The sequence below is a fragment of the Schistosoma haematobium genome, chromosome 3 (assembly GCF_000699445.3).
Source record: "Schistosoma haematobium chromosome 3, whole genome shotgun sequence".
In the NCBI taxonomy this organism is placed as follows: Eukaryota; Metazoa; Platyhelminthes; class Trematoda; order Strigeidida; family Schistosomatidae; genus Schistosoma; species Schistosoma haematobium.
This window is the reverse complement of record NC_067198.1, coordinates 3,593,346-3,620,328: the sequence shown is the minus strand read 5'-3', so window position 1 is coordinate 3,620,328 and position 26,983 is coordinate 3,593,346. Positions and strand designations below refer to the sequence as shown.

The 26,983-nt window shown below is 39.4% G+C and overlaps 1 protein-coding gene across 2 annotated transcripts in view; it reads right to left on the bottom strand.

The window, feature by feature from the left end:
* Positions 1-443: 443 nt before the first annotated feature.
* The window catches only part of UBA3_1 (NEDD8-activating protein uba3), a 42,500-nt gene continuing 15,960 nt past the window's right edge, over positions 444-26,983 (bottom strand). Inside the window, exons 1-5 of one of the 2 annotated variants that reach the window (XM_051212796.1) lie at positions 11,416-13,466; positions 9,555-9,999; positions 4,869-9,275; positions 3,236-3,350; positions 444-1,586 (exon numbers count right to left, since the gene is read on the bottom strand). In XM_051212796.1, the coding sequence (XP_051068712.1) occupies positions 9,227-9,275; positions 9,555-9,999; positions 11,416-11,857 (936 nt within the window). In that variant the 5' untranslated portion in view covers positions 11,858-13,466 and the 3' untranslated portion in view covers positions 444-1,586; positions 3,236-3,350; positions 4,869-9,226. Of the gene's footprint in view, positions 1,587-3,235; positions 3,351-4,868; positions 9,276-9,554; positions 10,000-11,415 lie in introns of those variants that run through there. The other variant, XM_051212797.1, reaches the window with a different exon arrangement.

Sequence of the window (26,983 nt, the reverse complement as noted above, 5' to 3'; positions counted from 1 at the left end):
TTATGAATAATGATTGTATGGATGAACTTGCACAGCTTAAATTTTCTACTAATGGATATTTATCAGTGTTATGACCTTGGGTGTCTGGTTTTTCTATCACACGATTTATCTACCAATCCGGATACGACTTATACGAATCTTTACACTAGGCCAACCAATGACGTTCAACCGGTGTGGGCAGTTTAGTGTCCTTATTGGTCCTATGTCCTACGAGCCCTCCCACTTGAGTCCAGAACAAGATACCAGCTTCCGAATCAGAGCAGATCGTTTATTTCAGGCATACTTGGTTTATATATCAATCACACAGACCGCAACGTACCATAAAATAGGAAATAATATTTGTACACAAATAAGCCCAAAAAGTGGCTGTGAATGTGGGAGGCAGTAGTTAATAAACTGAACATAACTTAAGAACCGTAAATCGTACAATAATAAATTATAGGCCAAAATAAAGCTTGTCATAAGAGGGATATAAATATACATAGTGTCATTGTTGAGTAGTTATACAATAAGAATATTTATAGAATATTAGTCCATGAATAGTCCTCGGAAGTTACCTGTAATTTAATCTCCACTCGGATATAACAATCAGGCGATCAAACTGAGTCATGTCGACTTCATTCAATATACAAAAGCAAGGCTCAAAAAGTTGATGAAGGATTATAACAAGAAATTCACCTAGATTTACACAAATCTGAACGTAAGTAATGAGAATCTAGCCATCAACTGATTGTTCAATATACAATGATTTATAACTTACAACTCATAGCAATTAATGAAACAAAGTAATCATAATCTAGTGTCAACGATAAACAACCATGCTAATCTGGAATGAGATTCATAAATCATGAGTTTGAACCGGAACTTCAGAAAACTTACATTAAAAAACAAACAAACTAACAAATAGGCTTTAAATTAGTTGAGTTATTCCATTTTAGCAGTTGAATGATAACGTAAGAGTTGCGATAATTTTAAACTAGGTATGATATACAAAAAGGCACTACTAAACTCATAAACTGTTATTTGAAAGTACCAAGTACTACTATTTGATGTTAACTGAACGTTTGGGAAATTTATTATATTTCCTTAGAGGTCTGGAAAACACTTATCAAACTAGACGTTAATTTGCCACTTCATTCCACATATATTTCGTTTATTCAATGTTTTTCAGCTGCTACTGATATCCCCCCCCCCAAAAAAAAAACAACTTAAAAACCTTAAGGAAATCATCAGTGTACTAAATTTCATAGTTTTATTGAATTTTATGTGTACACTTGAAAAAAAAACAAACTCGAAGTTGACTTGATTTAATAACTCTGTTACAGAAATTATTCTAAATGCGAAAAGTAATTGAGAAAATATGTAACAGTAAAATGTCATTATTAATACAGTCAAATGTATTACCGTCAGGTCCTCGTCCTCCTGTTCGTACCAATGGGAGTGGATCAACTGTGTATTGATGAGGATCCCTCATTTTACTAATTGCCCAATAGCGACTAACTGGTCGCGGATACGTTATACCAGGACGGCGATTTAAACTACAACTTGTTGATAATTCATGTTTATAAATTTGTAGAGGATTTAACCTAAATTTATTTTAAAATTTAAAAAAAAAACACAACAATAACGTATTAACAAATCTTACTGATAGACTACGAAATATTAGTGAAAGTTACTTTCGTCACGAAATGATTCTACTATAATCAAGTTACTTTATCAAATAATAATAAACAATACGAATATTCTATGCATTTATTTACTATTATTTGAACACATTAATATTGGTATAAAAGGGAACCGAACACATATGCACCACACAAAACACTTGTTTTGTGTGTGGGTAATGATACTGTCCAGATACGCAGACCAAAGCAGGTGGTTTTCCTAGGGGGGCACACCTGGAGCCTTCGACCTAATAGTCTAATCCGCAAGGCAGTGGAGCAACGTAAGGAGATGCAGTCTCGTGGTAGCCGGTGACCAATAATTTGTTGATACACCATTTGTTCCCTCAGGATACTGGAGCCCATGTGCACCATTGGTTTGGAATCAGGGTTTTCCAACTCATCTAGGTAAACCCTCCATATCTACCGATCCGGTTAAAGGCACTGATGTAGGAATTCCCTAACAGTGGTTGTATGCACGTGGCTATATGAGAGCATTTCGAGAAGGAGAGCTAACTCTCCCCACCCTCGGCCGTATTAGGGCATTTGGGGACAATATTCTATGCTTAACTGATGAACTACCTCTGGAACAACGTAATGTTAAATTTTTGGGGATAATTAGTTATGTGTAACATAATTTAAGTAATAATAAGATGATAAGAAAATTGAAAGTAATGCTTTAGATTAAAAATCTACTTTTTCTAGAAAATACCTAATTACAAGTTAAATTTTAATTTTTAAACTACCATAGATGCTAGGGTTGAAGCTATCACGAGTTCACATAATCTGCGAATGAGAAACAAGACTCGGTGACCAAAGACCAGTAAGCTAGCTATTGATGCGTCCCAGCCCCACTAACTAGAGGGAGAAGTTCAAGCTTCGAATGGGAAAGTATATTCTGCAAACAGCCAGAAACCAGCGATAACAACAATTACAATTCAAAACGTATATATACAGTACAAAACCGTCCTTGGGGAAAGTTACCAAATAGCATAGTAAGAGACGCAACGGACCAATAGCATTTAAGATATTACCCAGTGAGAAATACGAGATGAAGGTGACAAGAGCGCCTTTGCCGCGAAAACAAAGAAATTCAAATTTCCTACATAAAATTACAAAATTAGGTCCTTTCCCAAGTGAGTTCTAGGGATCTAACATCCCCAACAATAGATCATTTGTTTTTGCAGGTAATAAAGAATTATAAGATTTATATTACTCTAGAAAACCAATGACGTCGTGATATTATGAGTAGACTTTAGTAATACATCTAGCATATTATTGATAGTTCCATTTGGATTGAACGAAAAATGTGGTTATTAAAGCTGAGTGTGTATGTAGTGAGACTGTCTTAAAAATTACAATGGTGAAACAATTGATATTAATTTATGATCGTGACTACTGGTAGACTAAAACTAGTACAGTATATAACGTTCCATTACGTGAAGTCCTGAATTCCAATCAATATTCAAACACTAATAATCAAAGTACTAAGTGTAATCAATTAAGGAATAAAATGGAAAAGCATATCTTGTATAGTCAAACAGTAACGAAAAAGTGCATGAAAATCAACTTACTTAGTAAGATTCAATGTTGAGAAATTGAATGATTTAAACAATTTGTTTCCCAAATTGGAATTAGTATATAACCGTACAGATTTAATAAAATGATTACAGAGATTCATTTAAATACCTAAAATTTAGTAATTTATTGTGAATAAACCAGTTCCTGAGATTGAAATGATGTAAACAGTCAATAGATTGCCAAAGTTTGATGAATTAAATAGAATATTCAATATAAAACACTTAAACCTAAAATTCTGATATCTAGCCATTAGTGTGGTGTGAGCTACTTATATCTACATCAGTAGTATATAATGACCGTCATGAATGGAATGTATTTCAGTAGATCGAAAAGGAAACAACGGAAACGGAAGACGATTGATATGAAAATGGAAGAACAATGAAATCCGAGACAATGGACTGATATTTGCAAATGGAACAGTCAAGTTTGACACAATTGATTAATATTTTGTACATTAACTATTTACGGTATGGTTCTCAGATTTTAGTAAGACGTTCTGTAATATATATTATGTTCAAATATATTCGACTGTCCCCACTCGTGTTCTTGTTCACTACATTAGGATTAAGTGAGATGATAATTCTTATGATGGTAAAAACGCTACATATGTATGTTATGATTAGTTGAATAATTGAAAATGTGACGATTTGAAAGTAATCCTCTGAGGATGCGATAACATACATACACATTTGGATTGTGATCAGTCAGTCAGTCATCTACAAAGTAGGATCAGGCACATATATGCATCGTTCCAAGTTGCCACACCTCATTAGCACGTGGCCCAACCATCTCAGTCGATGAAGATTCACAACCTCATCAACTGATTTACCATCATTCCCTAATACCTTGCGTTTAACCTCACTATTAATTACCCGGTGATCCCAGCAGATGCGAGCAATATTTCTAAGGCATCTGTGGTCAAATACTAGTACCTTACGAATGTCTTCTACTCTTAATGGCCATGTTTTGCTGCCGTAAATTAAAACAGAACGGACTGCCGCGCAGTGTAGTCGTCCTTTTATTGATAAACGGATATCTCGCCTCCGCCAAAGGTGACGTAAGTTGGCAAAAGCCAAACGAGCTTTTCGAATCCGTGCTGAGATTTCGTCAGACACCAACCCATTAGGTCTGATCGGACATTGTAATCTATTATTTGACTCAATAATTGTTGGCAAGTCTTCTTTTTATCTAACCACTAAAAATCTATCCTTATTAGCCTATATTTCACTTTTGAATGTCTCTCAAAAACTGAGAGCTGGTAAACTATCATTCAGTCATAGTCCGGATATGAATGCAGTGGAACGTATTTCTATGTTATTAGGTACAATCTGGCCATATAATTACTAGAAAGTGAGATTGACAATAACGAAAATACCAAGGGCCACACACATTGTTGCGTAGATAGAAGTATGGTTTTCTAGTTATTTTTCTCCAGCAAGGTTGTTTTCTGCGGGACGGGGGTTTCTGACCCCATGCCCAACCCTCCTCCTTAACCCAGGCTTGAAGCCTGCAAAAGCCTTGGAAGTACAACAGGGGAAAAGTAAGATACTGAAATACAATGCAGGGAACACTAACGCAATCACACCCAACGAAAAAGCTTTGATAGAGATGGAAAGTTTTACATACCTGAGCAGGATCATCGACAAAATAAGATGATGTGAAGGCAAGGATTAGCAAAGAAAGAACAGCATCCCTACTATTGAAGAACATATGGAACTCAAAACAATTTTCAACCAACATCCAAGTCAGAATCTTCAATGCGGATGTCAAGACAGTTCTACTGTATGAAACTACCACAAACTTCATCAAAAAAGTAAAAGTATTTATGAACAATTATCTACACAAGATACTCAATGTCCGTTGACCGGATACCATCAGCAACAGCCTACTGTGGAAGAGAACAAACCAGCTCCCAAATGAAGAGGAAATTAGAAAAAAACGTGAGGTGGATAGAAAATACATTACGGAACTCATCAAACTACATTACGAGTTATACCATAACTTGGAATCCTAGGCGGAGGGAAAAAAAGAAAGACCAAAAAATATATTGCGTTGGGAATTAGAAGTTATGAAAAAAATGAATAGAAACTGCAAAGGATTACCTAAGGCAGAGTTCGATTGAGAATCCTAGGGGATGGTCTATGCTGCTCCACGAGGAGTAACAGGCGTAAGTAAGGTAAAAATAGACAGTGATCAGTTGTTTCTCCAGGTAGACCGATAGATAATATGACAGGTATATGAAGTATTATAGACATTTTCCTAAACTTTTTACTTACTCAGTTATCTATTATTACACGTGCTAAACAGGCTAATTACGTGTTTTGATTTGAGTCGTGTTTTGGCAGACTAGTTCCTGGCTAACCATCTAATATAGAGAGAGTAAACCATATGTGCAATAAAATCGTTAATAGTTCGTTCAGAGCAACCTAGAATGTCATTAGTATTCAGAAGTAATAAAACATTATTTTCACACTGGGGGTTTGTGAAGATTGTATTAATTTAACAGTTAAATTCATGAATCGATTTAGGTTAGACCACTTTTGAAAACCTGGAAGCACTAAACAGCCGTTTCATCCTAGTATGGGACTCCTTAGCAGTGTGCGAAGGTCATGGGTATTTATTATTATTATTTTATTTGAACACATAGATATTGGTACAAGGAGGCACCATATACATATGCTCCACACAAATCTCATTTGATATGTGTGAGGGCTGAAATACTGCCCGGGTGCCCAAGCCGAAGCAGGTGGTTTTCTTAGGGGGCCACACCCCGAGCCTTCGACCTGAAGGTCTGATCCACAAGGCGGTGGAGCATTGTGAGGAGATACAGTCCCATGGAAGCCGGCGACCAACAATTGGTTCATACGCCATTTGTTCCCACAGGATACTGGAGCCCATGTGCACCATTGATTTGGAATCCGGTTAAAGCGCCGGACATTCGCTTTTCGTCCTCTCATTTTTGTAAACAACACCCCCGCCACGGGAAGGCAGTGAGTAGGACTTCCCTGGCAGAGGCTATATACGCGTGGCCATGTGAGAGCATTTCGAGAGGGAGAGCGGACTCTCCTCACTCTCGGATGTACCAGGGCAGTCTACGAATGTATACATCTTTACATTTAGTTCTTTTTAAACGTCTCAACTAACTTTAATTATAAATAGCATAATTCAAACAAATCTGTAACAGACATATACCTAAACATGCAACAACAATAAAAAAATGAAAACTGAATTTCTGTCCAGAACTTATATTTGATTTAATCCTTACAAATAAAGATACCCCCCCCCAAAAAAAGATTCTAACTGCATTTTGTGTATAAACTAACTCATTATGAATAACTATGGTAATGTTCTATACATGCAAGTGTACATTTTGTATTTCCATTATATACAGTTAAATAGAATGATATAAACCATATAAAAAAATACTGAAGCTACTCAATTCTGTATTAATATTAGTTATAAACAAGACATGAAATATGTTTCATATGAATAAAGATACAAAAGAAAAATGCAAAAGTTTAAATAGCTATATGACTTTTAGGTAACTGATTTTGTTGTAGATTAGAAGAACTTGTAGTATATGCTAAATCCAATATCTGTGGTATAATTTTTGTTTGTATAGTTGTTCTGTCAACACTATGAAGAGAGATACGATGGAATAAACCATTCTTTTTCGCATCTTCTATTATGTGACGACGATTTTTAATATACAATGGATCATAATGATGTCGAAGTAAACCGGTTACAAAACTGGTGAAATCTTCACGATGTACCATTTCAGTCCACTGATTAATCAATTTATCTGGTATATATTCATTTAAACTATTTATAATAAAAAGAGAAACTAAATGAAGTCAAGCATAAATAAGACAAATACAATTTTATTAAAAGTTATTTTTTTCCCCACCTAAACACAACGACTAGGTAATTATGAGGCAACTAAAGCCATTAATGTAATCCAACGAAGAAAAGATGAAAGTATATAAAGAGCGGAATATTACAAGCCCTGTATATTCAAAGTATGACGAGATATTGTCCTAGAATTATACTATGCGAATCATCAACAATATAAGCCTGACATAGACGTGCATCGAAACATACCACATTAGCAAAACGAGATAAAAATTAGCGACAAGAAAGGCAGATATAATGTTGTACAAAACATTGATAACGAAGACTGGTGATCGAGGATGTGATTTGAAAAGAGAAGATGGAAAGGTATGTATGTGATGGAACATTGGACTCCATAAACAAAAGTCAGTCGGTCTGTTCAAAGTAGAACCTGTTATATATGTACATCGGTTCAAGTTGCCATAACCCAGTAGCACACCAAGATGAAATTTTCAGGTCAAATCATACGATAGCAGACATAGTAATAGTGACACTGGTAATACGAAAGATTGGACATCGAAGATACCATCTGAGAAAATATAAATTAGTGAAACAAGAAATATGTGAGGGATTTATGAAGTCAGAATTTGCGAAAAGACAGAAAGTGGATGCGCTTGAGCCATTACAAACAATTTACACGACGTCATTCAAAGTCTCTAACCACTGATTACGATAATCACATGGACTTCAATCAGACAATCTAAACCCAGTTCGACTGTCAATGACTTTATGGATTGGCCCCACGGCTTGGTTTGGTCTCTTCTAGCCATCTCCCAGATTACTCCTAAATTAGACGAAATCGACCGTCGAGGAAGGCACTGGTCGAGCATATGTATCACATGTTTCAATCACCTCAGTTCGTGAAGGTTTACTAACTCATCAATCGATTAGCCATCCTTATTTAGTACTTTATTCCTAACCCAATGATCGCGTACTAAATGGATCCAAAATACGTGAACAATGCTTCGAAGACACCTATAATAGAATATTAGTGACCTACGAATATCCCTTACCCTTAATGGGCATGTTTCACATTCATAAAAAAGGATGAAGCGAACTGCTGCGTGGTAAACTCGTCCTTCGGTTGGAAGACGGATATTTCGCTTACATCACAAGTGATGCAAATTGGCAAAAGTCGATCGAACTTCTCGAATACATGTTGAGATTTCATTAGACAACAGCCAATCAGAACTGATGAGACTCCTAAGATAAGAGTAGCAATACACGCACTCAACTACTTCGTACTTGTCATTATTTGGATGCTGATGCAGACCAGTGTCGAAGCAACATTTTTTCATTTAGAAAGAGAAACACATCCCAAACATGCTTGCATTATTCTTTAAAGCGCTCAGAATATTATCAATTTTGTCAGTGCCTTCACCAAACAGAATTATATCATCTACGTATACTAAGAAAACAAGGGAATATCTTGGTGGGAGATCAGTCCTTGAAAAGTCAGACGATGAATGTATTATTTTTGAAAGTATATCTATGACAAAGTTAAGTAAAAATGGAGAAAGCAGACAACCCTGACGAACACTACTTGAAGTTGAAAATTCTGATGAGTTGGACATAAGCTTTAAATCAACCACTAGTGTTCAAGTAAAGAGCCTGGACAAGGTTGATGTACGTCTTTGGTATGCTTTCAAATGATAGACACTGCCACAGTCTACAGAGTCGAATCTTAACTTAACGTCAAAAAACAAAATTTATACTCAGGTATCGAAAAGTATAAGCTAGATGACACTAGTCAGCAAGGTGCAATTGCGATACTGAGTGCATTACTGTTCACTACCGGATCCCCATCTGAGTTATTCAGCCTCGCAGTCTGAAACGTTACCACTCAGATGTTTTGCAGATACCGATATTCTGCATGACAAATATTTACCAACTACCTCCAGTCATCTACCTACCTACATACCTACCATAGGAAAATAGGCCAGGCAATTTTAAATCATTTAGACCAGACCAGATTGCAAATTGTTCAATAAAATTTGACTAACACTGAGGACTATACAAATATGATACTAGCCACTACCCAGTAATCAATAGTTGTACTTAACTGAATAACTTTCACCACTGATTATCTTCTTCTATCCTACACACAGTAGAACTATGTTCGGGCTATCCAATTGAGTTAATCTATAAAAAAACCGAAAGCAAAAACAAAGTTGATAAAAAAAATGTAACTTATGACGATAGGTTGGATTATTCGTGTTACAACCGATGGATCATTAAGTAGTGAAGAATTTCTCGTTTACCTTTTATTGCTAAATATATTTTATCAAAAATGTAGTAATCTGTCTGGTAGTCCAAGTAACTCAACATTACATGTACTATGATGAGATATTTAATGATTGCAGATCGTCAATAAGAAAACTTGAATTAATTTTTACTCCACACAATACACTCAATACTCACCTTTTGAGAATAGATAGAACTTTTGGAACGTTCCGAGTAACAGTAGAATAATTTTCTAAAATCCAAGCAACTCTTGCTTCTTCTGTAATATCAATCCATAATCGATGGGTGCCAACATTTGGATCTGTAGATCTTAATCGTGACCATAAACCATCAGATAACCCACAAAGTGGTCCAATATGCCGTGATTCGCATTCGATCCATAAAATATTTTTGCAGGATGACAATCGATGCTTATTTGTCATCATTACATAATGAAGTTGAGATTCAAAAAACTTTTGTTGACTACCTTTATTGGTAGAGCTTTGATGATCGCTAGTGTCACTATTTGATAATACACAATCACCACCAAACATTGAACCTTTATGTTTAGCCAAAGCTTCTAAATCGAAAACGGTTTCACCATGATCGTGTAACTCTTGAAGTATTAAAGATTTCCCGGAACCTTTTATGTGATCAACAAGCAAAGAAAGAAATGGAAAAAAATTAAACACTCATATACATAGTTCCTTATACTAGCCTAAAGAGAGCAAGGACAAAATTTTAAGTAGAATAACACGAATCCTTTTTACGTCGTTAGTTTCTCGTCAAAATACACCTAAAGCTATTCTAGGGTTACTCCCGGTTCTAAAGGGTTGATCATAGGATTAGCGATCCCATCCTATAAAAATGACGGTAAAAAAAACCAACCAGTAAAAATCATTCAAAATCTACCTTGAGAGTCAAAAAGTCTTCATTTAGAAGCGTTATGATGCCTCATGATGAAAACCAAAATAGTTCATAAGTCACGAGGTCAGAACCCCTTCTAAAAACCAGAACAACACAATTAATATATGTGCATGAAATGTCTACATGAAGACTATCTTTGGTAAGTGCTATTATATTATGATCATAAAGAAGACAATGTCCCACATACGCAAGCGGTTGCACTGATGTTCTCCAAAGAAACTAGAAGAGCGCCTATAAAATGGGAATGTCATGGCTTCAGGATTATCGAAGCATCCTACAAAACAAACAAAGGAAGAGATGACGAAGAAACTCATCCACTTTTACGCACCCATCGATGAAAGCAGCGACGATGATAAAGATAAATTTAATGAGAGAATAGAGTCCATCGTACAGAGTAACCTACAAAAAGAAATGACCATCCTGATGACGGACCTTAAAACGTCGGGGTCGGTGTGAAGAACGGGTATGAAGAAATCATGGGGCGACATAGACTGGGAGAAAGAAACGAGAATGGTGAGAGATTGACAAGTCTGTGTTTTCAACAACATGGTTATAAGTAGCATCGTCCCCTCCCCAAAAATTCAGAGTAGAAAGAAAGTTACCTCATCAAAGTACCAAAAAAAGATCATACAAAATGTGAGAACTATGGAGAAATTACACTAATATCAATATTTGGCGAAGTTTGAGAGGTGTGTATGTCTATGAACCTACTGGATATCGAATTTAGAATATGTATCATTGACGACACAGAGTCAAATAAGAACATTTCAAGATATACGTCAGTTGTTATAAATCCTCGGCTGAGCTTTTGCAGTTGAAGGTATAAGCTGGGATTCCGTAAAAAAATGCAGACTCGTATGTTTAGTTATACATCGAAGAACTTAGAAAACCAGATGGTGATAATACGTGACTGCTTATACCGAAATAGTGGGAGAAGAGTTCGAATCTAAATAATGACTAATAAACTGATTGTATTTTGTAACTGAACAACAAATACACATTTCTCACACTCCTGAAGATTAAAAAAGTAACGCTCATAAGGTATTAAAAGTAGTATCGTTCTAAAATCAATCACCAGAAATACATATGACATAATTCCGTTAAGACAAATAACATTAGTGTAAAAACTTACCAGTAAGACCAGATATGACCCAAAACGGACTCAGTATAGACCAACGAGGCCATGCATCCAACTGACGAAGTAGAAGTCTACGCCAAGAACGATATCCACCAACAAGTGTATATATATTACCCGGCCAGCCTACTTCAGATAATATAGTTGCTAAAGAATTAGATCTTTGACCTCCACGCCAACAATAAATAAAAAAATCGGGATATTTTACAATTTTTCTGTTTCCATTAGAGTGATGATTTACAGGGACCGAATTGTCTAGTTGTAAACCATATTGATAAGAAAGTTCTTTCAAACAACGACTAATATTAGCACAGACCAAAGATGCACCATAAAGGCGAGCTTGAATACGATCATCTATGTGTATTAGGAAAACAATAATATACAAAAAAATATTCTGAAATTGTGAAGTCAGTATATTATTTAGCTGAAAGAAATTCATACTAAGATAATTTCAAAGGTTTGGAGTAGAGTAACAGGAACTCTGAGTTGCTTTTGTTAAACTCATTTTCGCTTCTGTGAGATGTACATTAAACTTCGGAAACTTATTGAGTGACTTGAATGCAACAGGGTCCACACGCGATTTTAGAATATTAAAGATTTCCATTGTGAAAATTAGAACAACACCTATTGTACAATGTTCTTCTTTCATATAAAAACTATACATTTGCAATATTTTATTTTGTCTCTTAAAATGATTTACATTCTTGTTAAGTTACACTGATGTGTGTATGTTAAAACTACTTCTGATTAAATTCATTTTATAATGATGAATTTAAAGTAACACAGATGATATGCAGACGACGAGAACTTCTACCTGAAATTTGTACTGATGTTATCGTTCAGAAGAACGATGAAAGCTCCACGACCAAACCATCCAGCTCAGAGAACCAAAACTAAAACAAAATTCATGATATTCTACTCATATAGTCGTTACATTCCTCTACGAACTAAGTGAAAGATATGCCTTTTTTGGTAAACGTTTTAAGCGAACAATACGAAATTATTTGAACCATGGCCCCCGAATGCCCTGGTACGGCCGAGAGTGGGGAGAGTCCGCTCTCCCTCTCGAAATACTCTCACACGGCCACGCGTATACAGCCTCTGCCAGGGAAGTCCTACTCATTGCCTTCTCGTGGCGGGGGTGTTGTTTACAAAAATGAGAGGACGAAAAGCGAATGTCCGGCGCTTTAACCGGATTCCAAACCAATGGTGCACATGGGCTCCAGTATCCTGTGGGAACAAATGGCGTGTGAACCAATCGTTGGTCACCGGCTACAATGGGCTGTTTCTCCTCACAATGCTCCACTGCCTTGTGGGTTAGACCTTTAGGTCGAAGGCTCGGGGTGTGGCCCCCTAAGATAACCACCTGCTTCGGTTTGGGCACCCGGGCAGTATCACAGCCCACACACAAATGATGAACTCTTTATGTCTATGGAATTTACTTTTCTCGCTTCGAAAAACAATCGATTGATTCAAATTATTATCATTACAAATATTGTCATTATTAATACTATTATTATTATTATTATTATTTTCCACATTATTCACCCTCTTTTATACTTATACAGCGGCTCGTCTTTGGTGGAAATTCGACTGTATCTAAACGTTCTCGAGTCACTGTCCGGTTGAAAATTGCATGTTACCACCGAATACGAGAACTGAAGCAGTTTTTCTGAAACCACGTGCACCATTCAAACTGGCTGCCTTCAACATTCGCACCCTGTGGCATCTTCGTCTGGTCTTGCTGGCGTTGGTGTCACACTAAGCGCTAGAGCTGAGGCAGCCCTAGTCGATTGGATCCCCATTAACACTCGGTTATGTGCTGTTAGATTAGAAAGTTCCATCAAAGTGAGAAGAAATCGGCGTGAGAAACGATGTCTTTTCGTCATCTCCGCCTATGCCACGACAGATTGCAGCCCGGATGCAATCAAGGATGAGTTTTACTACCAGTTATCTGTTCTTCTCCAGAAAGTGCGTTCGACAGATATTGTAGTACTAGCCGGAGACTTGAATGCTCAGGTCGGGCGTCTAGGCACAGAAGAGAGTCGTTTAGGTGGCCGATGGGGACTCGTTGGTCGCAGGTCAGATAACGGGGACCGTCTACTGCAACTGTGCACAGACCACAACCTGTTTCTGGCTAGCACTAACTTTCGGCACAGTCATCGCCGATGTGCCACCTGGCGTCCTCCCTCTGCATCTCAAGCCTGGACTCAGATTGATCACATCGCGATCAGCTACCGCTGGCGTGGTTGTGTACAAGACTGCCGCTCCTTTTGGAGTACCTATCTGCCTTGGTCTGTGCCAATATTACCTTACTTTTCAGTGGCCAACGAAGTGACCGCCATCAACGGATTGATATTAGCAAGCTGGTTGCAACTTCTGTTGCAAGTAAGTATCGAACTGAGCTAGCCTCTAGGCTAGCTACCACTCCACCGGAAAGTATAGATGAGCATTGGTTGCAATTGCATGACGCCATGAAAATGGCGGGTACAGTCAATTGTGGGTTCGCGAAACGTCCCGCTTTTAAGCACTGGCCTTCCTCAGGCTCCTTACAACTCATTGAAGCCCGTCGGTCTACTCCGGGTGACCGTGAGTTTGACCACAAACGAAGGATGTTACATGAGGAAATTGGGCAAAGCTTGCGTAAGGACCGAGAAGCCTGGTGGTCGAATCATGCTAATGAGCTGGAAGCAGCAGCTGCATCTGGTGACTACCGGGAGCTCTTCCAACTCATTCGAGCCACTGGCAGCAAGAAGTCTGGTGTGAGCGAAACAATCTGCGAGGATGACGGGATGCCAATCACTAACTTTCATCGACGTCTTGGACAATGGGCAGAATTTTTCGAAGGGCAGTTCAACTGGCCTGCTGCTCCGGCAACATCGGTCAGACTGTCCTGCCCTCCATGGCCGGTGACGACTGATTGTACTTTTCCGTTCCCTCATTATTACTATTATTATTACTACACTACCTTACACCAACCTCTTTGTTATTGTTCTCTTATTTTACGCTCTTCACCTTTTTTTCCTCTTCGAATTCTCATTGTTTTGTGTGGCGCATATATATTGGCGCTCTCCTGTACCAATATTCATGTGTTCAAATAAATAAATAATAAATAAATAGAACCATGAACAGTAAGTTGTGGTGATATTTTACAAAACTGAACTCGATTATTTGTTAATTATGCTTGAATACTTTGTGAATGTGAATTTAATTTCAAACGAAAGGACTACTTAAATATTCACATTACTGTTCACCGGCTCAGTAGTCTAGTATTTAGGTGCTCGCGAGACCGAAGGTTCCGGTTAATATTTCTAGTTGGGGCGTGGATGTACACTGTTTAAGAGTCTCGTACCACAACTTGACAGTTTTTAAGTGCTTTCTGGTTGTGACACTAAAATCAACGGATGATGCATTCTATGGAAATTCAACATCTACAAGCCTCCAACAGTAATAATAGTCATGTGCTTACGTGTGACTTACTTTGATATGTATTTTCAATAGTTCTAGTGAGAAGCCGTGACCAGTAGGGCTTAACTATGTTGCGCGTGAGGCAATGATCCAATGTAGTTAATGGAAGATAGTCGAGCAATATCGCCAAGTGATTGGACTTACATATGTAATCCATTGGACACAGGGTTCAGCTGACTGGAGATCAAGCACCTAAGGACAGAAGTTGTGAACGCACATAATTGAGGACAAAATCAGCTGTCCATCGGTCCATAACTTGGAGTTATAGTTGTGTGACTAAGATCAATCGGTAATGAAATCTATGAGAAGAACTAGTGTTCGAATCATTGAGATTGTATTAAAATGTCAAACAATTGAACTAATGAAATTAGCTTATAACGGCGTACATGTATATTGACCTCCACACGTCCATTTACTCGTGACATCTACAATACATTGCTTCATGCCTTACAAGTATCATTTAACACCCAATGTTTATCCGAAAAAGCTACTTGTGGAAACACCTTGATCTTAAATAAGTGATTGTAAAACATTTACAAAACGAATAATTAATGTACTTACCAGTAATTAACCAGTTTAAACAAAAATATATACTTCAGTGGCTTAATATTGTTCGCAATAGTTCATTTAGCAATGAGAGTTTCAATATTGAACATTGGATTTTGGGTATACATATATAAATCAAATGCGTAAAACCATTAAAGAAAAAAAAACAGTGAGACTATAACTTAGGGACGACCTATGAACAACGCTAAAATGACCTTAGAATGTTCACCTACTTAATAGAGGTAAATGAGAGTTATAAATTAGTGTGAGGAATTAGAATAAGAATTTACAGTTGTACATTAGGGTTAGGAATTAGATTAAGCGTTTTCATCACGAACTGACATCAACTATAATGCCAAAATGGTATTTAACCAAATGGGTGAATGAATTTCGCGCCAAAATCCAAGACCTGTTATCTTAAATCTGAATGGTTCGTCCATAAATTATAATATTGCCATAGACCGGCGAATTTATTGCAAACAGATTATTTTGCTGAAATTCTCTTTGTTTTTCATAATATAATGAGAATGATAAAAAATTATTAGCAGAATGGCAAACGTTTTTTTATAGCCGAATAAAAATATTCACTCCAAAGATAATAAATACAAGAAACTTTAATAGGGGATCGAACTACATTATAAAAAAACAAGCGCTAATTTTGACGAGAAATCTTCGATGATAATTATCAACTTTAGGTTAAAACTATTCTCTACCGTTGGATGCCGGCTTAGTGGTCTAGAGGTTAAGTGTTCGCGTGAGAGACCGGGGGTCCGGGGTAAGAGTCTCATGTGCAGGATCATGAACGCGCATTGCTGAGGAGTCCCATACTAGGAAGAAAAAACGGCCGTCCAGTGCTCCCAATTTTTCGATGGTGGACTAACATTGATCCATTCAGGATATCATTCTAAACTCAATAATCTCCACAACCCTATACTGATAATTATTCTCTAAACAGACAGTAAATTTAGATTATTAGTTTGTCTCATCTATCGAAAGTAAGACGCCTGGAGGCAGATGGTTAAGAAGGCCGAAGAAAAGAGAATGAGAACAGAAGGTGATTGGTATGGAAACGAAGGAACAGTCAAGTCTTAGACAATTAATTGACATTTTACAAATGAATAATTTACCGTATGGTTCTCAGATTTTACCAAGATATTCTGTTATGTTGTATTGAAATACATTTAGGTTGTCCCTGCCTGTGTTCCCGTTCACTACAATACAACGTGGTAACTGTGGAAAAGATTTATATACATTATTTTTAGCCGTAATTTGGAAACTATTGTTACCAGTGAGTTGTCCAAATTTCAAGAAATGAAGTAATCTGAACCAAGAATTCAGGAGACATCAAGAAGGGAGAATGTATTTGTGAGATCACAGCGAACGACTTTGAAGTAATAAATCCAACGTTCCGCTTGGCAAGCTGGTCCAAGTTTTTTCAAGGAAATATAATCAAACACCAAAGTTCTTATATAAAGAATTCAGGAGAGTTAACTTAAATATTGAGTTTTCCATACAAATAATTAACGTAGCAGCTTACCATGATTGTATAAACGACCAACGATTGCTCTTTCTTCATTATTTAAAACAGGAAGATTTATTGCTCCGTGAATGTGATCTTCATTAAATTCATCAGGACTTCGTACATCAATAATGATTGGTTTTGAAATAGAATCGGAAAATACACTTGACCATGTGCAACAACCTGCAGGACCTGATTCAGGTGGAGGGGGTATAGTTGGATGCCAAGCGTCATGTGAAGCATATGGTTCAGAAATCAAGGTCACCAACTTGAAAGATTTCTTTGGTTTGCTAGCAACATATGAACTTAAAAAGGATTGTGGTTGTTGATTGGTTATAGGTAAGGAAATTCGATTACCATAAAATAAACATAGGTGGGAACACCAAGATGAACGATTGAAGTGATGTATCTATTCCAAATAAAAATGTGAGTTATAGCCTAATGCATACAAATTACTGGAACGTCAAACGCAAAAAACTAACAGCTGTTCGTTTAATGTAACTCCAAGCTAGACAATCGTTTACTAAGCGTTCTAACTATAAATCAATTTCTCTAATTATATCTAGGTATATCAGTAATTATGAACGGATTCTTAATCTTCTGTAATAGATAACTAATAATCTTTACAGATTTCTATTTATTCAGCCAAATCGATTAGTAGATGACTATCAGTAAAGGAACCATGTTGTTTGATGTTCGGTGAATAAACCAGTATTTAGTGAATGAGCTACAATATTAGAGCTAACAAACGGTAAGACAATGAGACTAAGGATTGGTACGTAATAATTCTTTCAGTTTCTTACAAACAGTACATACTGCAGAAAACATGAAGATGCCTCAGGAATAAAAGCCACAGAAGAGTGTTTTCAAAATAACTACACTGAACAAATAACAATTTCAGTTATGTTCACATACGGATAGGACCGACTTAGAACGAAGTTATGGGGGCAGTAATAATTAATCATCTTTAAGATGAAGTTAAGTGAAACAAGTATGGCAGAACTATACACACTGAAGCATCATACAGTAAAGCTATTACAGCCAAAATAACTTTCGCAGTACACTATTCTACATTTGGCTCGAATTGCAAATGTCCGAAAATATACCCATAGGAGTGTGATGTTAAAACAAGTTTATTTTAAAAGCATTTAAAACTCCGAATTTGGAAAGCTTAAATCACAAATACAAACACCAATCAACTGGTAATATGTAATTTGCGGAAACTGTACCTCAAGAGATAATACAACGAATTAAAGATTGAAGGTTGCAGCGTCAACGCATACGTTTTTGAAGCCATCTCAATTCCAAAATTAGACAAGAATGATGAGGGCGAATGTGTCTCCCTAAATCCCCTACCAACTTAGGAACGATAGGAAAACGTGTAGTTACATGTTCTAACACTTATTCAAAGAAACTATATAGAATTGAACTAATCGACATAAACACCTAAACAATAATCGTAAACATACATGAGATCAAATCCCAGCATTCTAGTGAGGTTTTTGCTACTACGATTTCACCATATTCAGTGATGAAACCAACATAATGGGATTCGATTATCGTCGCTTTACTGGTTGAAGTTGGAATGGTGAATCAATGGATTCTAATACAGTACCTTAAATAATAGTAAAGCGAACTTAAAGTATTTAAAGTCGATTCTAGGTGAGGTTATGAATGCCCGTTATCGAGAACTCTCGATAACAGAAGAAACAGCTCTCCCTAGTAGAAATCAATCCATGAATAAAAGTATTTTCACAACTAATTAACAAAGTAAGCTATATGAATTATTTCATCCATGATTTTCAACTAATGTTATAGAATAACGGAAACTCTTATGTTAAATATTTATTTCATTAGAAAGAAACATCAGCAGCTATATGTTCATGACAGGAAATAGTCAGAAGCACGCCATTTAAATTATTCGGATGTGGGATCAGATTACCCGACCGTTATTGCTACCTTGACGTGGTGGTCGGGCTTGCCTATCGCAATTAACCAATCGAGCTATACTGGCTGGAACAACCGTTCCTCAAGGTCCTACCATGTCAGACAGGTCGGTTGAAGAGCGGTAAGACTAAAAGCAGCAAACCCAAGGTCCGAAGGCGAAGTCGTACTACTGACTGTACAGAAATGTGACAGCAGTAAGATGTTTCCTTCAGACAGCCAGCATAACAGCGATGCTGCATTCCCACAAGGAGGGGTGGGAATCCAGCCCTTTGCAGCTTTCTTTCATGCCACGACACCATGTCATGCACTGAACACCTCTCCGCTTCTTCCAACCAGTGCTAGAGTCGGTAAATAATGCACGACGTGGAATTCTCTGGGACGACATTCGGAGAACATGTCCAAACCACCGAAGTCGGCGTTTCAAGATGGTGACATCGATTGCATTATCATATCTGTGCCCGAACACACGATGCCGAACCTCTCTGCATTACTGACATGGTGTTGCCACTGGATGTCAGCAATCCTTCGGAGACAACGATGATCGAACACAGAGAGTCGTCTAACGTCCTCAACTCGGAGAGACCAGGTTTCACAAGCATAGAGCAAAACTGCTCTCACCGACGCGTTGTAAATCCGACCTTTTACAGCCAGACTAACATCACGAAGGCGCCAAAGATGGCCCAGATTGGCATAAGCCGCCCTGCCTTTCACTATTCGTGCATTAATCTCATCACTCACACCCCCACCAGCACTTATGCAGCTACCCAGATACACGAACTTCTCCACTACTTCTATCTGCTCACCATCCAGAGTGAGTACAGGATTGGAATCCTGCCAGTCTTGTAGAAGTACTTTGCACTTCGAAGGTGCAAAGCACAAACCATACCTACGGACACTGATTAAGTGCGGATTGCATGCCTTGGGCATTATCGCACAGTAAGATAATATCGTCCGCATACTCAAAATCGAGAAGTCTTTCTCCAGGCAACAGAACCACACCACCATTACTTACATTCATCAGAGCTGTTTCCAGAATGTCATCGATGGCAAAGTTGAGGAGGAATGGTGAGATTGGGTAACCCTGCCTAACCCCACTGCCTGAGTGGAACAATGGAGAGAGGTCATTGTGTGCCCTCACTCTGTCTGAGGTGTTTGTATATAGGGCTTTTAAGATGTTAATGAAGTTCCCAGGCACACCCTTCTTCAATAGACAATTCCAGAGAACAGTCCTGTCCAACGAATCGAAGGCAGCCCTGATGTCAAAAAAACACTACGATTGTTGGTCTTTGATAAGTATGACGGTGTTCTAATATTTGGCGGAGGGTGAATATATGATCAATACATCCTCGACCAGAACGAAACTCAGCCTGCTCCTCGCGAGTGAATCTTTCTCGGGTTTAGAAAAACCTACACAAGTATGATAAGCCAATAGATTGGACGCAATCGGAAGTAGACTTATCACCCGATAGTTGTTACAGGAACGACGTGAACCCTTTTTAAAGATATGGATGAGTTGGAAGAGCTTCCGGTAATTACCAGACGCAGCTGCTGCTTCCAGCTCATTAGCATGATTCGACCACCAGGCTTCTCGGTCCTTACGCAAGCTTTGCCCAATTTCCTCATGTAACATCCTTCGTTTGTGGTCAAACTCACGGTCACCCGGAGTAGACCGACGGGCTTCAATGAGTTGTAAGGAGCCTGAGGAAGGCCAGTGCTTAAAAGCGGGACGTTTCGCGAACCCACAATTGACTGTACCCGCCATTTTCATGGCGTCATGCAATTGCAACCAATGCTCATCTATACTTTCCGGTGGAGTGGTAGCTAGCCTAGAGGCTAGCTCAGTTCGATACTTACTTGCAACAGAAGTTGCAACCAGCTTGCTAATATCAATCCGTTGATGGCGGTCACTTCGTTGGCCACTGAAAAGTAAGGTAATATTGGCACAGACCAAGGCAGATAGGTACTCCAAAAGGAGCGGCAGTCTTGTACACAACCACGCCAGCGGTAGCTGATCGCGATGTGATCAATCTGAGTCCAGGATTGAGATGCAGAGGGAGGACGCCAGGTGGCACATCGGCGATGACTGTGCCGAAAGTTAGTGCTAGCCAGAAACAGGTTGTGGTCTGTGCACAGTTGCAGTAGACGGTCCCCGTTATCTGACCTGCGACCAACGAGTCCCCATCGGTCACCTAAACGACTCTCTTCTGTGCCTAGACGCCCGACCTGAGCATTCAAGTCTCCGGCTAGTACTACAATATCTGTCGAACGCACTTTCTGGAGAAGAACAGATAACTGGTAGTAAAACTCATCCTTGATTGCATCCGGGCTGCAATCTGTCGTGGCATAGGCGGAGATGACGAAAAGACATCGTTTCTCACGCCGATTTCTTCTCACTTTGATGGAACTTTCTAATCTAACAGCACATAACCGAGTGTTAATGGGGATCCAATCGACTAGGGCTGCCTCAGCTCTAGCGCTTAGTGTGACACCAACGCCAGCAAGACCAGACGAAGATGCCACAGGGTGCGAATGTTGAAGGCAGCCAGTTTGAATGGTGCACGTGGTTTCAGAAAAACTGCTTCAGTTCTCGTATTCGGTGGTAACATACAATTTTCAACTGGACAGTGACTCGAGAACGTTTAGATACAGTCGAATTTCCACCATAGACGAGCTGATGCATAAGTTGAAAAAATAAGTATAAAGAGAGTGGGAATAATGGAGTGTGAATAATGACGCAGTAAATAATAATGATTGAATCATTTGAATGTTCGTCGAAGCAAGAGAATAAGTTTCCATGATCATTGACAGTTCAGTTAATTAATTGTGTGTGGGCTGCGATACTGCCTGGGTGCGCAAACCGAAGCAGGTGGTTATCTTAGGGGGCCACACCCCGAGCCTTCGACCTGATGGTCTGACCCACAAGGCAGTGGAGCATCGTAAGGAGATACAGTCCCATGGAAGCCGGTGACAAACAATTGGTTCACACGCCGTTTGTTCCCACAGGATACTGGAGCTCATGTGCAACATTGATTTGGAATCCGGTTAAAGCGTCGGACATTCGCTTTTCGTCCTCGCAATTTCGTAAACAACACCCCCGCCACGAGAAGGCAGTGAGTAGGACTTCCCTGGCAGAGGCTGTATACCCGTGTCCGTGTGAAAGTATTTCGAGAGGGAGGGCGAACCCACCCCACTCTCGGCCATACCAGGGCATTTGAGGGCAGAGGGGTGGGGTTAGAAAACGTCGACCCTAAAAATGCACACCTCGCTTTATCCCATGGATATCCGTTTCCGGCGGGAAGGTCTCAACAAGTACGGAGCTGACACGGAAATTACTCATAAAAAGGTCGTGTGTGACCGACCTCAAGCAGTTTTCCCTTGGGCACTGCGGTTGCGCTCTTAGGTCACTAAGACCACCTCTAATCCAATTTTCTTTTCAGGCAACTCCAGAAGAACCCTTCCACAGTGTGTGCAACCGGGAATTGATAACCGCCGCCCTCATACCTCTAACAACACTCAGGAACACTAAGGGATCAGATGAGAATATTCATCTCGGAAGTATATTAAATTATTTTGACAAGAATTTAAGGTATGATTTCTATCAACACTAGCCATCAGATAAAACTAATTTTTAAGTTTTATCTTAAATAATTTTACCCGTTAAATATATGTGTCAGTAATTTCAATCCTAGAAAGTTAACCGATCAAAATTAATGTTATATTCAATGTAAAAACCACAGGAAATTAAAACAGTTGTTAGATGATGATACATTGTCGATGTAATCTTGGCCTAATTATAAATGACATTGTATAGAATGAAACAATAATGAAAGTATCCAAAACTAACTTTAAGCTCAATAATAATGAGCATCAACAAATCGTATGTACTAGAAATCATTACATCTAGTACTGACTTGAATACATACAAATTCAAGAAACTCTTAACACTGAAACAGTCAGTCAGCTACAACGTAGGACCAGGCACATATGTGCATCGGTCCAAGTTGCCATACCTCATTAGCACAGCAAGATGAACAGCGGATTCATAGGAGTGGTTAGGTCAAAGGTGGTAATATATAGGAGAAAGATTGCAATAAGGATATAGTATAGGAAGAAAGAATTAGTTGGCAGAAAGAAAGATATGAAGTGATTTTAATCTCTTAGTTTAAGGGAAGACAGGGAGTGTATACACCGACGCCATTGTGATCGATTCTGAGCCATGTCACCAAGAGTCTCCAACCATTGGTTACGATTGTCACGCGGACCCCAACCAAGTGGTCTGCATCTACCAACATGGCTCAGACCAGAAGTTAGTGACTTCAAGGACTAATGCCACATTTTGGTTTGGCCGCCCCTATCCTCCTTCCAACCGTCTCCAACACTAGTCAGCACTGCGCGTCGTGATAATCAGTGTTCAGGCATACGTAACACGTGGCCCATCCATCTCAGTCGATGAAGATTCACAACCTCATCAACTGATTTACCATCATTCCCTAATACCCTGCGTCTAACCTCACTATTAATTACCCGGTGATCCCAGCAGATGCGAGCAATATTCCCAAGACATCTGTGGTCAAATATTAGTAGCTTACGAGTGTCTTCTAATCTTAATGGCCACATTTCGCAGCCGTCAAGTAGAACAGAACGAACTGCAGCTCAGTATACTCGTCTTTTTATTGATAGACGGATATCTCGCCTTCGCCATAGGTGACTTAAGTTGGTGAAAGCCAAACGAGCCTTTAGAATCCATGCTGAGATTTCGTCCGATACCAACCCATTAGGGCTGATCAGACCTCTAAGATAAATGAAGTTGTCGACGCGTTCGACTACTTCACTCCCTTTCCTTAGTTCAGGTGTCGACGCAGACCAGCCCTGAAGCAACAACTTGCATTTAGAGGGAGAGAAGCGCATCCCAAACATTCTGGTATTGTTGCTTAGTGCTACCAGAAGACTTTGCATTCTATCAGCGTCTTTACCAAACAGGACTATGTCATCTGCGTATTCTAAGTCGATAAGTGGACCTCCTGGAAGGAGATCAATGCCCGAGAATTCAGTCGACGAGAGTGTTATTTCCATCAATAGGTCTATGATGAAGTTAAACAAAAATGGAGAAAGTGGACAGCCTTGACGGACACCACTTGAGGTTGCAAAATTAGATGACAGTTCGCCATAAGCCCTGACTCGACTAGTAGTGTTCGAGTAAAGAGCCTTCACAAGGTTTATGTACTTCTGAGGTACGCCTTGCAATGACAGACACTGCCACAGAGTCTCGCGGTCTACCGAGTCAAATGCTGCTTTTAAGTCAAGAAAGACCACCATCGTCGGACGCCGATAGGTATGCCTGTGTTCTAGAACCTGACGAATGGGGAATATGTGGTCGATGCAGCCACGACCAGGTCTTAAGCCAGCTTGGTTCTCTCGAGTTTGTAGTTCACGAGTCTTAGTTAGGCGTTTGATAATTATCGAGGCCAGTATTTTAGATACTATGTTTGTTAAACTAATCCCTCTGTGGTTGTCACAGGATGATTTTGACCCTTTCTTATATATTGGGACGATAAGTGATTGCGACCAGTCAGATGGGATAACGTCTAATTCCCAGATCTTAGCTAAAATATTAGTCAACCTAATCGCTAAAATTGGACCACCATCCTTAAAGACCTCTGCAGCCAATCCATCTGGACCAGCTGCCCTTCCTCGTTTCAGATTAACTATAGCCTTTTGAACTTCTGCTAGAGTCGGGGGACCTACTTCAGTGTTCCATTCACACTGTCTGGGAATGATGGGTAGTTGTAGAGTAGCTGGAGGCCAACTGAACTGTTCTCTAAAATGTTCCGCCCATCGTTCTAAACGTCTGGACTGGGAGCAGATGAGAGTATCATCTTTTTCCGAAATAATCTCACTTACACTTGACTTATTAATTCCAGTTTCTTTTATTAGTCTGTAAAGCTGTCTTGTGTTCCCTATAGTCGCCGCCTTTTCCATCTCTTTTGCTTTCGTTACCCACCACTGCTCACGGTCGTTCTTTAGACTTTTTCTTAACCTAGATCTGATTTCTTTACGCTCTTCATCATGTTCAGAACCTGGTGGGACGAGTTTGCAAGAATCCATCAGTGTGACAGACCTTGAAGAAATCCACTGGTTCCTTGCAACTCTGTGGTTTAAGTCACTAATAGATGTCACTGCTGTTTCCACAGCTGATTGTATGTCCTTCCAAGCAACATCTGGGTCAGCCTCGTCTTCACATCTACCTAAGTGTGACCTCAGTTGTTCCTGGAACCTACTTTTGGTTTTCTCGTTACTCAACTCAGTTCTAACGGGTCATTTTAATGTGGTTTTTTGCGTCCAGTGAGGCGCAAGCAGATGCGTGCCCGTATTAGGGCATGGTCGGAGTCCAAGCAGGTACTCCAGAATGAGCGACAATCTTCTACCGACCCTCTCCAACGATGACTGATGGCAATATGGTCTATTTGAGTCCATCGTTGGTTTGGTGTAGGGGGTCGCCATGTTAGACGATGTCTCTCCTTATGCTTAAAATTTGTGTTTGCTAAAAATAAACGATTGCCTGAGAATAGCTGCAGCAGACGATCACCATTATCTGTTCGCTGTGTCGGAATACTAAAATATCCACCTAAATGCCTTTCTGTTTGGTTTAAACTGCCTATCTGAGCATTAAAATCACCTGCTACGAGTACTATGTCTGAGCGTTTAGCTTTCTGAAGAAGTTCGGACAGCTTTCTGTAAAATTCATCTTTCACTTCATCTGAGCTGCAGTCAGTGGGAGCGTAGGCAGAAACGACAAAAAGGCAACGACGTGTGTCCCTATCCTTCCGAGTTCTTACGTAGCCGTTCAGCCGAACAGCACATAGACGACTGTTGACGGGGATCCACTCTAGCAGTGCTAGTTCCGCCCTCATGCTTAGTGCTATGCCTACACCTGCCAGTCCACGAGAACTTGCCATCGGGTCACCAGATACACGAAGGGTGTATCTCGTTGGCTCTCCGTTTTGCCGAGGTGAGGTCAAGTGAATAACCACACTGGAATCCTGTATGCGTGTTTCGGAGACACAGCACACGTCAATGGTAAGAGACTCTAGGGTTTTAGACAAGGAAGCCTGCTGACCGATTTGACATAGGGTGCGTACGTTGAAGGCTCCAATGTGTAATTTGGAGCGAGGTTTCAGTAGACCTGGGACAGTGTTTTGCGCACAAGAATCGTTGGCTATGGTGACACTTGAGGTGGAAGCCGAGAGAGGAAATTTAAAGTTGAAAGTCGATGTAGGAGGAATAATAGGAATTGAAGAGGGAGAATGATTATGAATACAGTGGTCTTGCGTGCTGTTAGAGGTATGAGGGCGGTTATCACTTCCCGGTTGCCCACACCGTGGAAGGGTTGTTCTGCAGGTACCTGAAAAGTAAATTGGATTAAAGGTGGTCTTAGTGACCTGAGAGCGTGACCGCAGTGCCCAAGAGACAACTGCTTGAGGTCGGTCACACACGACCTTGTTATGGGTAATTTTTGTGTTAGCTCCGTACTTATTGAAACCTTACTGCCGGAGACGGATAGCCGTGGGATAAGGCGAGGTGTGCATTTTTAGAGTCGACCTTTTCTAACCCCACCCCTCCTTGTGGGAAGGCAGCATCACTGTCATGCTGGTTGTCTGAAGGAAACATCTTACTGCTGTCACATTTCTGTACAGTCAGTAGTACGACTTCGCCTTCGGACCTTGGGTTTGTTGCTTTTAGTCTTACCGCTCTTCAACCGACCTGTCTGACATGGTAGGACCTTGAGGAACGGTTGTTCCAGCCAGTATAGCTCGGTTGCTTCATCACGATAGGCAAGCCCGACCACCACGTCAAGGTAGCAACAACGGTAAATGTTCTACACTCAAAATACATAAGGGATAGAAATCTTTATGTAAATATAATAAAATACATTTCTTAACTACATTAATTTATGAAAAAAAGGTTAGTTATTCACAATGCAAAGCGGTATAACTACATTCAATACTGTAATATTGAATGATCCATGCATTATCTTTCGTGAACAAACATAGCCACGCGTATATAGCCTCTGCCAGGAAAGTTCTA